Raw genomic sequence first — 13,667 nt, 5'->3', positions numbered from 1 at the left:
TTCAAGCACGTTATGTATTCACATTTTACTGTGGTGAGCAAATGCTGGTCTTTGATCCATGTTTTGGAGCTGCATAGTTTCGACCTCAACAACAAGCAGAAGTGACTGTAAACTTTAGTGTTGGCTTCAAATTTGCTGAATCATGCTGCAATTGATTCTTACACATTGCCAATGTATAAAATCCCTTAACCGAAATCCTGAAATGTAATTGATAACATTTAATATTGTGTTTTTTCCTTTTTATCATACTTTCCCATTGTGCTCCATGGCTTACTGATATTGTCTTACAAAAATCTTAATATAGTAAATTATGAAATCTGCTTTCAAATAATTTTGCCCCATATATAGGGTCATGAATCATTGTCTTTTTCTAGATAGTAATTCATTAGGAGGTATAATGTCCTTCTGCTGAACAGAATGACCATTAGATGGAGATTCAAATGTTCCCGATGTTGAAGGTCCCAAGGAACATCAGATGCAATGTTCCTATCCTCATGTGTATTCCTGTAGCTGACTCAAGAAAACTTGCTTTGTCCATGGGGAGCTCCCTTTTCTTGCCAGAACAAGCAGCTAGTTCTGTGAAATGTGATCAACACACCTGGCACAATATCATATGTACTGCTATCATATGTACATTTAGATTTAGCTCAGCTTAAGGAGTCAAGAGTGTTTTATTGTCACAGGCACATGCTTCAGGTACAAATGCATTATGCCTCAGCGGCAGCCCTTACATGGGATCCTCAGGCCCACTTCCACCAAAATCCTCGAAGCTAAACCACTAAGTTGAGATATCGGTGATGTGATTCAAACCAGGGTCTAAAATAGGGAACAAGCAAAATACTGCAAATCTCTTAAATGCCACTTTCAATGCATTTTTCCCGGTAGGGTATAGAGTGTTTTTTGGAATATGATGTTAACAAGTTTCCGAAGGTAACATGTTACAAAGGAAGATTCTGAAGGTCATATAATGAAGGCTATTCAATATGGTTGTTCAAGAAACAGAGCACCACTGTATCAGGAAAAAGTCAAGGGTGGTTAGATCACACAAGCTCCTGCCACACCAATTATTACAGTACAACTAGCTTAGTGTTTGTTCATGATGTTTTTACAAGGTCTGGAAAAAGAATCCTGTTTCCATGATGACAAATGAAAGAGCCAAATCAAGTCATAGAGCGATACAGAGATATGGACATGTGTGGAGGACTGTGATCCAACAAAAACCTTCCGAATGTTTCCTAACCAGAAGCCTTGGGTCATGGGGTGGCACCACGTGCGGCAGCCTCGCCAACAGCTGTTCGGCCTTTTTAGTCTGTCAAAAGTTTGTTTTTGGGGGTCTTTTAGTTTTTTTAATGTGGAGGGTGGGGGGGAAACCATCTTCTCAGTCACTAACTGGTCGAGAATACGTCTTTTCTCTGAGTCGAATCTTCACCCCCCCTTGCGGCCTACCATCTGGAATAGGTGCTGCCTTTCCTGCCAGAGCCTCAGCAGCGGTGCAGCACTGAGTTACCATCGCGGAGCAGGCGATGCCTTACCGGGGATGGAGCAGGGTGGGGAGTGTTGGGCCTGCATCGTGGAGCTGTGGTCTGCGGAGCTTCCAGCCGCGGGCGGCGCTGACTTTAACATGGCGGAGTCCTGGGACCTCTTGTTTGGGGTCACCAGCATTGAATCTCCGCACAACTCTGCCTGTGGACTTCGGGAGCCGCGGTCTCCAGTAGGAAGTGGCCGATTCGGAAACTCCAAACCGCTGAGAGTGTTCTCTGTTCTGATACCGGAGCTCTGAGCATCCCGGCGAGAGGGCCTGAAGGCCCCGACCATGGGTGAACAAAGCGGAAGAGGACTGGTGGTCTGGTGACACAGAGGCCATCAAAAAGGCCAAAAGGGACTTTTGCTCTAAGCTGGAGGATGAGGCAGATGTTCGCTAATGCCATCACCTCCTACAAGGCAAAATCAGGAGGCAGCTCAAACGACAGCGAAGCATCACTCCCTGATGAGCTCAATGCGTTCTACGCTCACTTTGATAGGGAGAACACTGATGTGCTTGAGCCCCCATTCACCCTGATGGTATTACAGTCACAGAGGCCGACGTCAGAAGATCCTTCAGAGGGAGTGATGGTATACCTGGTCGAGTTCTCAAAACCTGGCTGGAGTTTTTGCAGACATTTTCAACCATTCACTTCTGAGGTCTGAGGTTCCCACCTGCTTTAAAAGGGGAGCAATAATACCGGTGCCCAAGAAGAGCAAGGTGACATGCCTCAGTGACTATTGACCAGTGGCACTAACGTCTGTGGTGATGAAATGCTTGGAGAGGTTGGTTATGGTGCATATCAACTCCTACCTTGACAAGAACCTTGACCAACTACAGTTCGCATACAACCACAACAGGTCAACGGGGGATGTGATCTCACTGGCTCTCCATTCCGCATTGGACCACTTGGACAATAAAAACACTTACGTCAGGCTGTTGTTTATAAACTACAGCTCGGCGTTCAATAGCATCAGCCCTCATTGTGGGATCTTTGTGGTTAGGTCTGCCTATATTTCCTTGTTATATAACTTAAACAGCACTGCCAGAACCAAAGTAATTCTATGTGAAGATCCATTTTAGAAAAAACACCATTTAGCTAAATGTGGTTTATCTGTTAATATGGAACATTAATCTAAACCTTTTTTAAACCAACCTACTAACTGGCCCTTCTTTACATATCACTCTATTTAGCAAATCACCATGTCGCATCACAGTAACATTTCCTTTAACTGTCTGAACTCTGTGTTTTCCTCAAGCTCTCAAATTCTAACATATCCCACCTTGCTTATTGGAGGGGGGGGTTAGATTCTGCACAGGTGCTTGAGTTTAGTTCAGTTTATTGTCATGCATACAGAGGTCCAGTAAAAAGCTTTTGTTGTGTGCTATCCAGTCATAGAAACATAGAAAATAGGTGCAGGAGTAGGCCATTTGGCCCTAGAACCACCATTCAATATGATCATGGCTGATCATCCAGAATCAGTACCCTGTTCCTGCTTTCTCCCCATATCCCTTGATTCAGTTAGCCCCAAGAGCTAGATCTATCTCTCACTTGAATACATTCAGTGAATTGGCCTCCGCTGCCTTGTGGTAGAGAATTCTAGACTCACAACTCTCTAGTTGAAACAGTTTTTCCTCATCTCAGTCCTAAATGGCCTACCCCTTATTCGTAAACTGTGACCCCTGGTTCTAGACTCCCCCGACATGGAGAACATTTTTCCCGCATCTAGCCTGTCCAATCCCTTAAGAATGTTTTGTTTCTGTAAGGTATCCTCTCATCTTTCTAAATTCCAGTAAATATAAGCCCAGTCGACCCATTCTTTCATCATATGTCAGTCCCGTCATCCCGGGAATTAACCTGGTTAACCTAGGCTGTACTCCCTCAATAGCAACAATGTCCTTTCTCAAATTAGGAGACCAAAACTGCACACAATACTCCAGGTGTGGTCTCGCCGGAGCCCAGTACAACTTCAGTAGAACCTCTTTGCTCCTATACTCAAATCCTCTCGCAATGAAGGTCAACATGCCATTTAGCTTTCTTCACTGCCTGCTGTACCTGCATGCTTACTTTCAGTGGCAGATGTACAAGAACACCTAGGTCTCGTTACACCTCCCCTTTCTCTAATCTATCACCATTCACAGTTTACCAATAATTTTGGTGGGGCAGTAGTATCATTATCATTAGTTAGTTTAGTTTAGAGATATGGAAACAGGCCCTTCGGCTCACTGTCCAAGCCGATCATCGATCACCCATACACTAGTTCTACCGTACACGCTAGTTTACAGAAGCCAATTAACCTACAAAAAAACGCACGTCTTTGGAATGTGGGAGGATAACGGAGCACCCGGAGACCACATGGTCACTGGGAGAACGTAAAACTGCGTATAGACAACACCCGTAGTCAGGATCGAACCTGGGTCTCTGGCGTTGATAAGCTGTAACTCTACCGTTACGCCACATTGCCGTCCTGAAATTCCATTATATGAATTTTGATTTAAACTGCCCTTATAACTGACACTAACGTTAATAACCTTAGCTTTCACAGTAGGAATGGACAAGAAATTGAAGATGTGTAAATCACATAAGCAACAATACTTGACGATTTTGATAGCAACCATGAAGATGATCTAAAAAAAAAAAAAAAAAAATCCACCTTTCCTAACTCTTCCAGGAAGATATACCTTGGCCTACAAAGTTCATGATTTCCTTGGCTACCACACTACTCCAAAGTTATAAGGGGGTTGGCCAATGTATTAACATTGAAACATTAAGCTAAGCAAGTATCTTAAGGCAGAGCAAGGCCAATTCACGAGTGAACATGCATTTGGGAAATGCCTCCTTACCCATCCCAATCATCGAATTTTGTGCCGATGTATATTACACATCTAGCAGATAATGGGTAGTAATCTAGTCCCGAGAGTTAACATTACATGTATGAATCATTCAAGTTATGAGCTCACAACATTCCCGGATAATCTGCATTGCTTAATTAAGTTATAGCATTGGTTTTATTGCAGTTTTTCATTATATAACATTGAAGTTAATAAATTCCTGTGGTTGGGCATCCCTAAATCATATATTGTGGATTTTACCTCCATGAATGCAGAGAATCGGATATCTGTACTCCACACTCAGGCCAAGTCTTGAGAGCAAGTGTATGCATGCACATTCTAAGTAAATGGCATATTAATTATTTTGTCTTGTGATACACTGGAATGCTTGCAATTTAAGTTTCTTTTCCTTCCCATATAATTAATTGCAATCTTAAACATTCATCAGCTGCAGATGCTGGTTTACACCAAAGATTGACACAAAATGCTGGAGTAACTCAGTGGGACAGGCAGCATCGCTGGAGAGAAGGAATGGGTTTTCTTCGCTCCAGAGATACTGCCTGTCCTACTTAAACATTCATGAGTTCTTCATGTGTTGCATAGTTTATTTGGGCATTATAAATATCAATTTTGCCAATGTTGCTGCTGTCACTCCATGCAAACGATCCTACCATTGCTCTATTTTAATGCCAACATTGTAACAAGATAAAAATAGACATTTCTATTCATGATTTGAGTGAATTTGTCTGTAATTTAGTGAGGAACCCAACTGTAGACCGAGTCTGTGCGCCTGTCATTCCACTATAAGCACGATTTTCTTTATAACTACCTCACTGCATTTAAGCATATGTCAATAAACTTGACTTTACTAGCAATAACTAACTGTGAAAATGTGTGTTCTGGTACTCCTTTCCAGGGCTGTTTTCAGGGCATTCAGTGATTTCAGACCACTCCACTACCAGTACAAGATACCCCATTCAGGGGAAATATCATCCCTGCATCTAAGCCATTAAGATCTATAAGCATTTTGATTGTTTCAATTACTCTTGCCCCTTTCATTCTTCAAAATCTTAGATAGAATAGGCCCCAAACTGCTTAATCTTCCCTCATAAGACTCCCATCCTGGGAATCAATGTAATAAATCTCCAAAGCAAATAAATCTTTTGCTTTGGAGAAGGGTATCGGCCCAAAACGTTGCCTATTTCCTTCGCTCCTTAGATGCTGCTGCACCCGCTGAGTTTCTCCAGCTTTTTTGTGTACCTTAAATCTTTTGCTAAGTGTTCTAAGCATGGTTTCTCCAGGGTGTATATAATTGCAGGAAAAATTACTTCTCTCTTCACCATTGCAGCCTGATCTAATACACAGTATATATTTTTTTTTAATGTTCCTTGCTCAACTTCTATTAGTTGGACAAGACAAATTTATATCGGTTGTTTCATTGTATTATTAAATATGCATTTCAAGATCAATCTAATAACTTCAGACAAATATTATAAATATTGCTGCTTAATTATTGAAGTTGAAGCAGCACCCTTCCATTCAATTCCCATAGCCAGTAATCTTGCTTTCGGTGGATGAAGTCTGTAAATCAATGTTGAGGAGACAACATGCACGGCACAGCTAGTTCAAAGTAAATATGACATTTCCCTGAAGGAAAGAATTACTTAAAGTTTAACACTGGCACTTAAGGAAATGCATCAGGAAATGTTAAGTGTTAAATCTGCTAGCAAACAGATCATGAAGACATTTTAAGGCCAATTAATTTTCTAATGTAAAACCATCTTTCATGTGCTTTGAATGATATTGCACAAGCACCAACCTTACTGTGCAATACATTTACATGCAATCAATCTGTAAGCATATTACAAGTATCGAGGAGTATCAAGTAATGTAACACTATTGATTGGATGCATTAGCACTTAATTGATGTCACCTAATGGATTTCAATGAGTGAAAGAGGTGAAATTCAATACAGAATAGAAAATTATCAAGTAATCAGATTATTTCAAAGCAGAATATGATTAGTGCTATGTTGTCACATTTACATTCACATTTACTCCCTACACCATTGCTCTGTTCCAAATTAAAAAACCTGAGCAAGTCCACCTTGTGATTTAAATATGTAGAGGGTAATAAAAATGATTCATCCCTGCCTGCATTTTGAATGAACTACTGCAAATGCCAGCATATAAATTGACCACTATGTCAAAAAGGATGTGTAATGACACATGCTGACAGCAGCTATTCTGCCTGCTTTAAAAATCCATATCGTGATTAGACTGGATAGATATCTGTCTCCCAGCTAAGAGGCAACACAAAAGCAGATCTCTAAAAACATGCTATTTCTTTAGATACCTATGAATCCAATTCTGCAATAGTCTGAATATTAGAGAGTATAGTTTACAGAAAAATGACGTATCCCACATTCACTGTCAATTAAAAATAAACCAATGCAAGTTAAAATATAAACTAGAGATGCTGAAAATCTAAAATAACAAAAAGAAAATTGAAACATGCAGCAAGCGCGAAGAATGGATCTAACATTTCAGCATAAAGATCTCATGTCTATACTATGGATTCACCTTTCTGGATAAACAAAATGCTCCGGAAAATGTTTCTGCTCTACTTCAATTGGTTAATTAACATTAAAAGTAACATTTGATTGTAGATATGAACAGACCAAGTGCCCATCGATTAGATACCAGAATGGGAGCTTTAAACTACCAGGTTATGTCTTCCCCCAAAATGGGAAATGTTCACCAGAGAGAATATGCAGTAACAAATGAAACACATAGCGACATTGTTCATTGGCAGCACTTTGCTGGTGATCCCGTTGACATTTCTGTGGACAATGACGGACCAGCTGCCAGCAGTTCCAGATTTCCACATCCACATACTGTCCAACATCAAGTCCAGGGGCATCTCATAACTTACTGAACAGAGGGACCGATACACTTCCTTTTCTGGCCTTTCAGTTTCATGCCAGCAAAGGTTGGCAGAACTCGTCAGCCCCATTTATTTAAATAGGGTTGCTGATCTTCATTAAAATAAATTGCAAGCTGTTTTTTTTTTGTTTAATTTTCTTTATTTTATATTCGTCTCAAATTGATGTTTGTTTAATGTTTCTTTACATAATTGAAAATTTGTTAAATCAATGTTATTAAAATGCATCTGATAAGCAGAGACAATTAAAAATAGTGAAACAGGTTTTTGCATGCAGAATGGCCTTGGAACCAAGGCTATGAGGCTGTTGGGAGCTGTACAACCATGAAGGATAAGTGTGGCTATGAGGTTAATGGGTAAGATTGAACACAACCTGACTCACTGTTTTTGGCCAAGCAAACTCAAAATCTACCATAACTATTGAAAAGCTGGACTGAAGGACGCTGGCAACTTTAGGGCTCAAGGGAGCAGAACAGTCCTTACTGGGCCTGGCCTACCGCCAGTGAATTTAAACTCCATGATATTTAGAATCAGGGCAATCATGCCTCAACTTCATAATAATCAATCTGCATCATTATAACTGCGGCCAAATTAACCCTATGAATGTATTTTGATGTGGAGACAGGACATACATTTATTTTTGATAACATTTTACAAAAGGCTTATTTTACAGTCTCCCCAATAGAATGGCTGATTTTGTAGGCTTAGAAATAAAAGTATTTGTCGTTTCTAGTGATAGATATTGAATACTTTAGTTGAATTTGGAAATCGATCCAGAATGCCCAGGAGCCAGATTTCAATGCTGAGATATCAGATAAATCATTGACATAGAAAAAAAAGACTGCATAATCACAGACCCAGGACATAGACCCTCAGATCTGGGCTTCACACTACTAAGTTTGGGGTGGAAGATTGCAACCTTCACGTGGTGCGCCCTGGTTTGACGAATGCAATCAACCAGGCATGCTTAATCAAATAGAACAAGTTGTCCTACAACTTTAGGTTGTGCACGCCATGTGCAGGAAGACGACGACTACTAAATTTGTCATGATTTGGAATATCTCTCTCTCTCTCTCTCTGCTTGCTGTTCTTGTTGTCTCCTTGTCTCTGTTGTTTTAGTACTCTCTCCCTACAAGCTCTTATAAATCTTATGCTTTCATGTTCCTATATCCCCAATGTACAATTCCAATGATGTGCATGTCTCTCTCTGCCATTGGCCCTTCTCTCCTCATTTGGCCTCACCAACCTCCTGCTCAGGGATACAACTTGATGCAGAGGGGAGATTTTACGTCTATCTACATTTACAATCTTTATTTTGTTTTCTGGCTGATTTTTATACTTGAACATTTTTAATCATTAAATACATGCGTAGTTGTTCCTGCCAGACGTCCAAGATTAATTTAACAATTAACCATTCTAACTGAGTCCTTTAAACTGGTGTTTTAATATTATTCTCTATATTGTCCCTATAATTTTAAAGGTCAAGCCAACATCCAAGAATCCTTTCCAAAAAAAGGGAAGTAACCAATGTAAAATAGCATCTTCAGTTTGAAAACAAATGACAAAGTCGTAATAGAACAGATCTCTAGTATAAAAATGACCATTTTCAGAAATGGTCTCAATAACATTAGAAGACACAATTGAACAAAGTTACAAGGAATCACTGGTCACATATGATTAATAAACAAAAATACTTGCTCTGGTTTAAAAAGCAGCACGAGAAAAAAAAGTGCAGGTGCTCCAGTTTTCTACAGAGATGCTATAAATAAAGTATTATGCCCAATGGCCAAGAACATAACATGGGTTTTGGAGGGGAAATTTCATCTTATCATTTACAATACAAGATACAATACTTAGGACAACTTTCCTGAAACTACTGTACACCTTGTTTACTGAACATTTCATTGGTCTATGTTTGTAGAACATTATGTAAATATGCCAGAGCAGCAGAAATGAACTTATCCTGAGATTGGAGCAATCTCATAGTCATTTACTGATGCGATTTGTTTTCCCATCATCCTGACATTCTTAGCATTTGTAATCCTGGGCATCACTAGCCCAGCCCTCTCAAAGTATCTCACCAAAGCGTTTTCTGTTAGAAGAGAAGCCAGAAACTGCTCAAAGTTGATAGCCCAGTCTTTGTCTATATTATTGGTCCTGGGAATAGTGTTTTCATTGTTATTACGAACAAGTACTGTGTCCTCTGTGATATCCTCACATTGTAACTTCTCGTCGTCATTAGAGCCAGCACTCAGCACAGAGTACGAGGACATGGAAGTATCATCTTTAGTTTCATCATCTGAAATTAGCATTGCTGAAGAAGTACCATTTTCTTTTGGTGAACTGTCATCCAATTTAATTTCTTGCATCTCACTGGAAGACACCTTTTCATCCTCCATTGCTTCGAGGATGGAAGAGAAAGAATCCCCTTGTCCATAATGTAATGGTTGGTTTTCTCTCCTTGGATGCAGTTTGCTTTTACCGTCATGACTGCTACCTGGTTCTGGGAGTGTGTGACTGACAAACTGTTTTCCTACTTCACCAATCTCCAGAAGTAAACTGGTTACAGCTGCAGTAGAATGGTACAATTCTTGCTCGTTTGCATCTTCACTGAACATGTTGTACAGGGTTCTGCACAGTTCAATGAATTGCTCCTGCCAATGGATTCAACAATAATTGTGCATTAAATACCAGTGTGTTTTGAAGTTACCAACTTCCTAGTTACAAGTTAGGGTATGGAAGCATCCAATTTACCTGATTCAGCTTGGGCAAGTCTTTGATATTCTGCAACTTATGGTCCCTTTCCTGAGCCCACATTCGGATGTAATGTCGATAATCACATGAATTTTGTTGCTTTTCTGCTACTGCAGAGCAAAAAAAGGTTGAATTTATTGAACTAAAATCTATTTTAAAAGTTGAGACAAAATTATGTTTATCCTTATGAAAATTATATATAAAAAATACAATATAAAGTTAATATTTCTTTTAAAATGTTAACTTTAAATCTACCTTTCTCATTCCTCAGGTTTACAGTGACAAATCCATCTTCTGTTTCACTTTTTGTCCTCGACTCAATTTCTGTAACTGGGGAAATAAAAGCCATTTTATTATCTACCATTCAGCTGTAAAATGTTTGGACATTTGGGAAAAACTGCCATATTTTAAAAAGATTCAAAAATATTTTTGTTTTAATTGCATCTTTTTAATCTCTTCTGCAATTTCTTTTCTTGCTATATTTCTGTATACCATTTAACAAATTTACCAACTTAAATTCATTTTCTCCTCGCTGTTCCCATTTCTTTCTCAATCTTAAAGATTCAGTGGTTAAACTATTCCATTGTTGCCCCCATTATTTATTAAGATCTCAAATACTTCTCTCCACTATACACAATGTCTGACCACCTGGTAGAAGTCCATATTCTGCAAGGTTTCACAAGAATCCTGAATGGACATCTGTTAATTAGAGCTTCATTGTTCAGTTCCCAGTGCATATGGCAATTAAACACTTTATTCTTGAGTGCAAGTAGAAGTAGTTCTTAGCAATTTCAATGAATATGTGGTGAAACTGATTGTGTTCTTAAGAGACAATGGTGTCCAATTACTACAAGGAGGTTAGATGGAAACAGTTTATTTTACTCAGACTTTTTTTTCAACCCCAAGATAGCTTTCTTTTTTGTTTGTTAAGTAACATTTAAGTTGTTCTCCAATTGGGCCCGAGCAATACAAAATATATTTTCACATTTAATCCAATTCGTGGTTTAAAAATACGTGTTTTAACAAAATTACCTGTATTAAAAAAAAAAGACAGTATATAAAACCTACCATGAACAGTTTCAGGCAATAAATCTTCAAAAAAGTATTGTGTAGCTTCAAATGCAGAATCAGGGTCCTCTTGCTCATTGAAAAAACTTTCTAAGGACAATAAGAATAAACATCTTCATTCTGTTCTTGGAAACCTTTCTGAACATATATATTTTTGCAACAGCAAAATATTAATAGACAGACTGATTAATAGTTTAACCCAATTTAAATTGCTCAATTTTAAAGTTTTCCACAGCTTAGGTTGCGTGTAATGAAATGTGGAACATTGGCCCTCAATCTTCTGCTAAAATGCCATCAGGTCCATGGGGAAACTGTTGACATATGTAACCTTTAACTGTATACAAGTTCCTGACATTCAAAAACAAACTGCAAGACAGAAGACCCAAACGGATCACTGCATCACTCTTAGATTCCAACAGTGAAGCTTGAATTTCTGCAGTTACACTGCATTCAGAAAGTATTCAGACACCTTCACTTCTTCTACATTTTGTTACGTTACAGCCTTATTCTAAAATTGACTAAATTCTTTTTTTTGATCTTCAATCTACACACAATACTCCATAATAAATAAGCGAAAACAGGTGTTTATTTGTATTTGGGTAGTTTCTCCCATTCTTCTCTGCAGATCCTCTCAAGCTCTGTCAGGTTGGATGGGGAGCATCAATGCACAGCTATTTTTAGGTCAGTGGGCAAAGAAACTTCCTCTATAATAATCCCAATCTCAATAACAATCCTGACATCACAACCTTTTGTTTTTAAAAGTAGGATTAACATGAGCCTTACAACGTCCATGTCCATTCCTACGTGGACGGAAGAGAACTGAAACTCCTGCGGCTTATTCAAAGTAGCAAAGTCCATTTCATTACAAGTTGCTGCCTTACTCCATAACTAAATCCAAGCCAAAGATTCTTATTTTAGTAAGAATCCCAGAATGATAAATCAGAAGCAGCAACACACTTGTCTAAAAGTGAGGTGCCAAACTAGCAATGCTTCAGGAGACTGATGTGCTAAAACCCAAATACAATCACAATAATACTTTATTAGCCAAGTATGCTTTGCAACATATGAGGAATTTCATTTTCAAGTCAGTCATACAAATATTAAAAAACAATAAAAGACAAGCAATCAATAATGAAAGGATCAGATCGAAACTGTAGTCCTATCACATCTATTCATGAACAGTGGTGGACCATTAAACAGATTACAGAAAGATGAACATTCTCATTCACAATGAATGTAGGATCCAGGACATAACTGCCAAAGACAAGACAGAAGCATTTGCAACCACCTGCAAACTGAAGCACCTACTGCACGATAGAACTCAACCTACTCCTGCGGTCCCCAGCATGCACTAGCCCGTCTTCAGGCAACTCAATTCAATCTAAATGATATTAAGCAATGGCTAAGAGTAGTAGATACAGTAAAGGGACCTGCAACATGGCTCTAGTATTGAAAACGTGCACTACAGAAGTAGCCAGATTTCTAGCTAAATTGTTCCAATACACGTACAACACTTGCATCAATCAGACAAACGTGGAAGCCACCCATGTATTCTTGTTCACAAATGGATGACAAATTATCACCCTATCAGTCTGTTCTCTGATCATCAGCAATGTTATGATAGCTTCCCCAAAAGCAGTATCAAGCACATCAATAACTTGCTCCCCACTGCAGACTTTGGGTTTGGCATGACTACTTGCTCCATACATTAGAGCCTCAATTCCAAAAGATCATGGAAACTAGACGATCTGGGGAAACCCACGGCGTCATGGGGAGATTGAGTAAAATCCACACAAGCACCAGAGATTAGAATCAAACCTGGGCTAATGGACCTATGGATAGAGCATCAGGACAGATTCTCACCCCTAACAATCTTCACTGCTTCATCAATGATCTTCCTTCAACCATATAGTTAAAAATCGGTATATCATTGATGTCTGCATAGTGCACAATTCTTCAAAAATTGCAGCAGGCATTGCTTGCATGCACCAACGAGTCAACAACTGATATTTGAAATGAACAGAACATGCCACTTAAGTTCCAAGCTCCTGAAAGTTCATACCTAAAAGCAGTGAAAATGTATTATCACCTGGTCTAGAGTGGTTAAGCATGTTGGAAAAATGTCTTCCTGAACTGCACTCTTGGACTTGGCAATGATTGCTGAAGATTGGGTGCATTTTAATGCCCAACACTTCTTTTCCAAATTACCCTGTCCCTTTCAGTTTTCTCCAACCCATTAAAATAGTCTCATACACATTTTCTCTTCTACCAGTGATGTCATCACTGATGAGTTATGACCAATTATATAAAAAGAGTGCAGTCTAGAGAATTGCGTACCATTTCTACCTGTTATACAGAAACAATATTCTTACCAGGAAGTACATGTACTTTATACAGCAGCTTCAATTTCTCTACAAGATCTGCATGACACATTGTACCTATAAAAACAAATTTTTGAAATTGATTTTAAAAAAGTTCAGAATAGTTCATAAACATAGAACAGTAAAGCACAGGACCAGGCTTTCAGCCCATAATGTCCATGCCAAAC

At 38.9% G+C, this 13,667-nt stretch overlaps 1 protein-coding gene across 1 annotated transcript in view; it reads right to left on the bottom strand.

The window, feature by feature from the left end:
- Window positions 1–8,365: 8,365 nt before the first annotated feature.
- The window catches only part of tbc1d9 (TBC1 domain family, member 9 (with GRAM domain)), a 47,966-nt gene continuing 42,664 nt past the window's right edge, over window positions 8,366–13,667 (bottom strand). The window contains exons 17-21 of the mRNA XM_055647841.1: window positions 13,492–13,557; window positions 11,120–11,209; window positions 10,307–10,381; window positions 10,052–10,161; window positions 8,366–9,951 (exon numbers count right to left, since the gene is read on the bottom strand). Coding sequence (XP_055503816.1) covers window positions 9,256–9,951; window positions 10,052–10,161; window positions 10,307–10,381; window positions 11,120–11,209; window positions 13,492–13,557 — 1,037 coding nt within the window. The 3' untranslated portion in view covers window positions 8,366–9,255. The remainder of the gene's footprint in view (window positions 9,952–10,051; window positions 10,162–10,306; window positions 10,382–11,119; window positions 11,210–13,491; window positions 13,558–13,667) is intronic.

The sequence above is a fragment of the Leucoraja erinacea genome, chromosome 1 (genome assembly GCF_028641065.1).
Source record: "Leucoraja erinacea ecotype New England chromosome 1, Leri_hhj_1, whole genome shotgun sequence".
Classification (NCBI taxonomy): domain Eukaryota; kingdom Metazoa; phylum Chordata; class Chondrichthyes; order Rajiformes; family Rajidae; genus Leucoraja; species Leucoraja erinaceus.
This window is presented reverse-complemented; position numbering and strand designations above follow the sequence as displayed.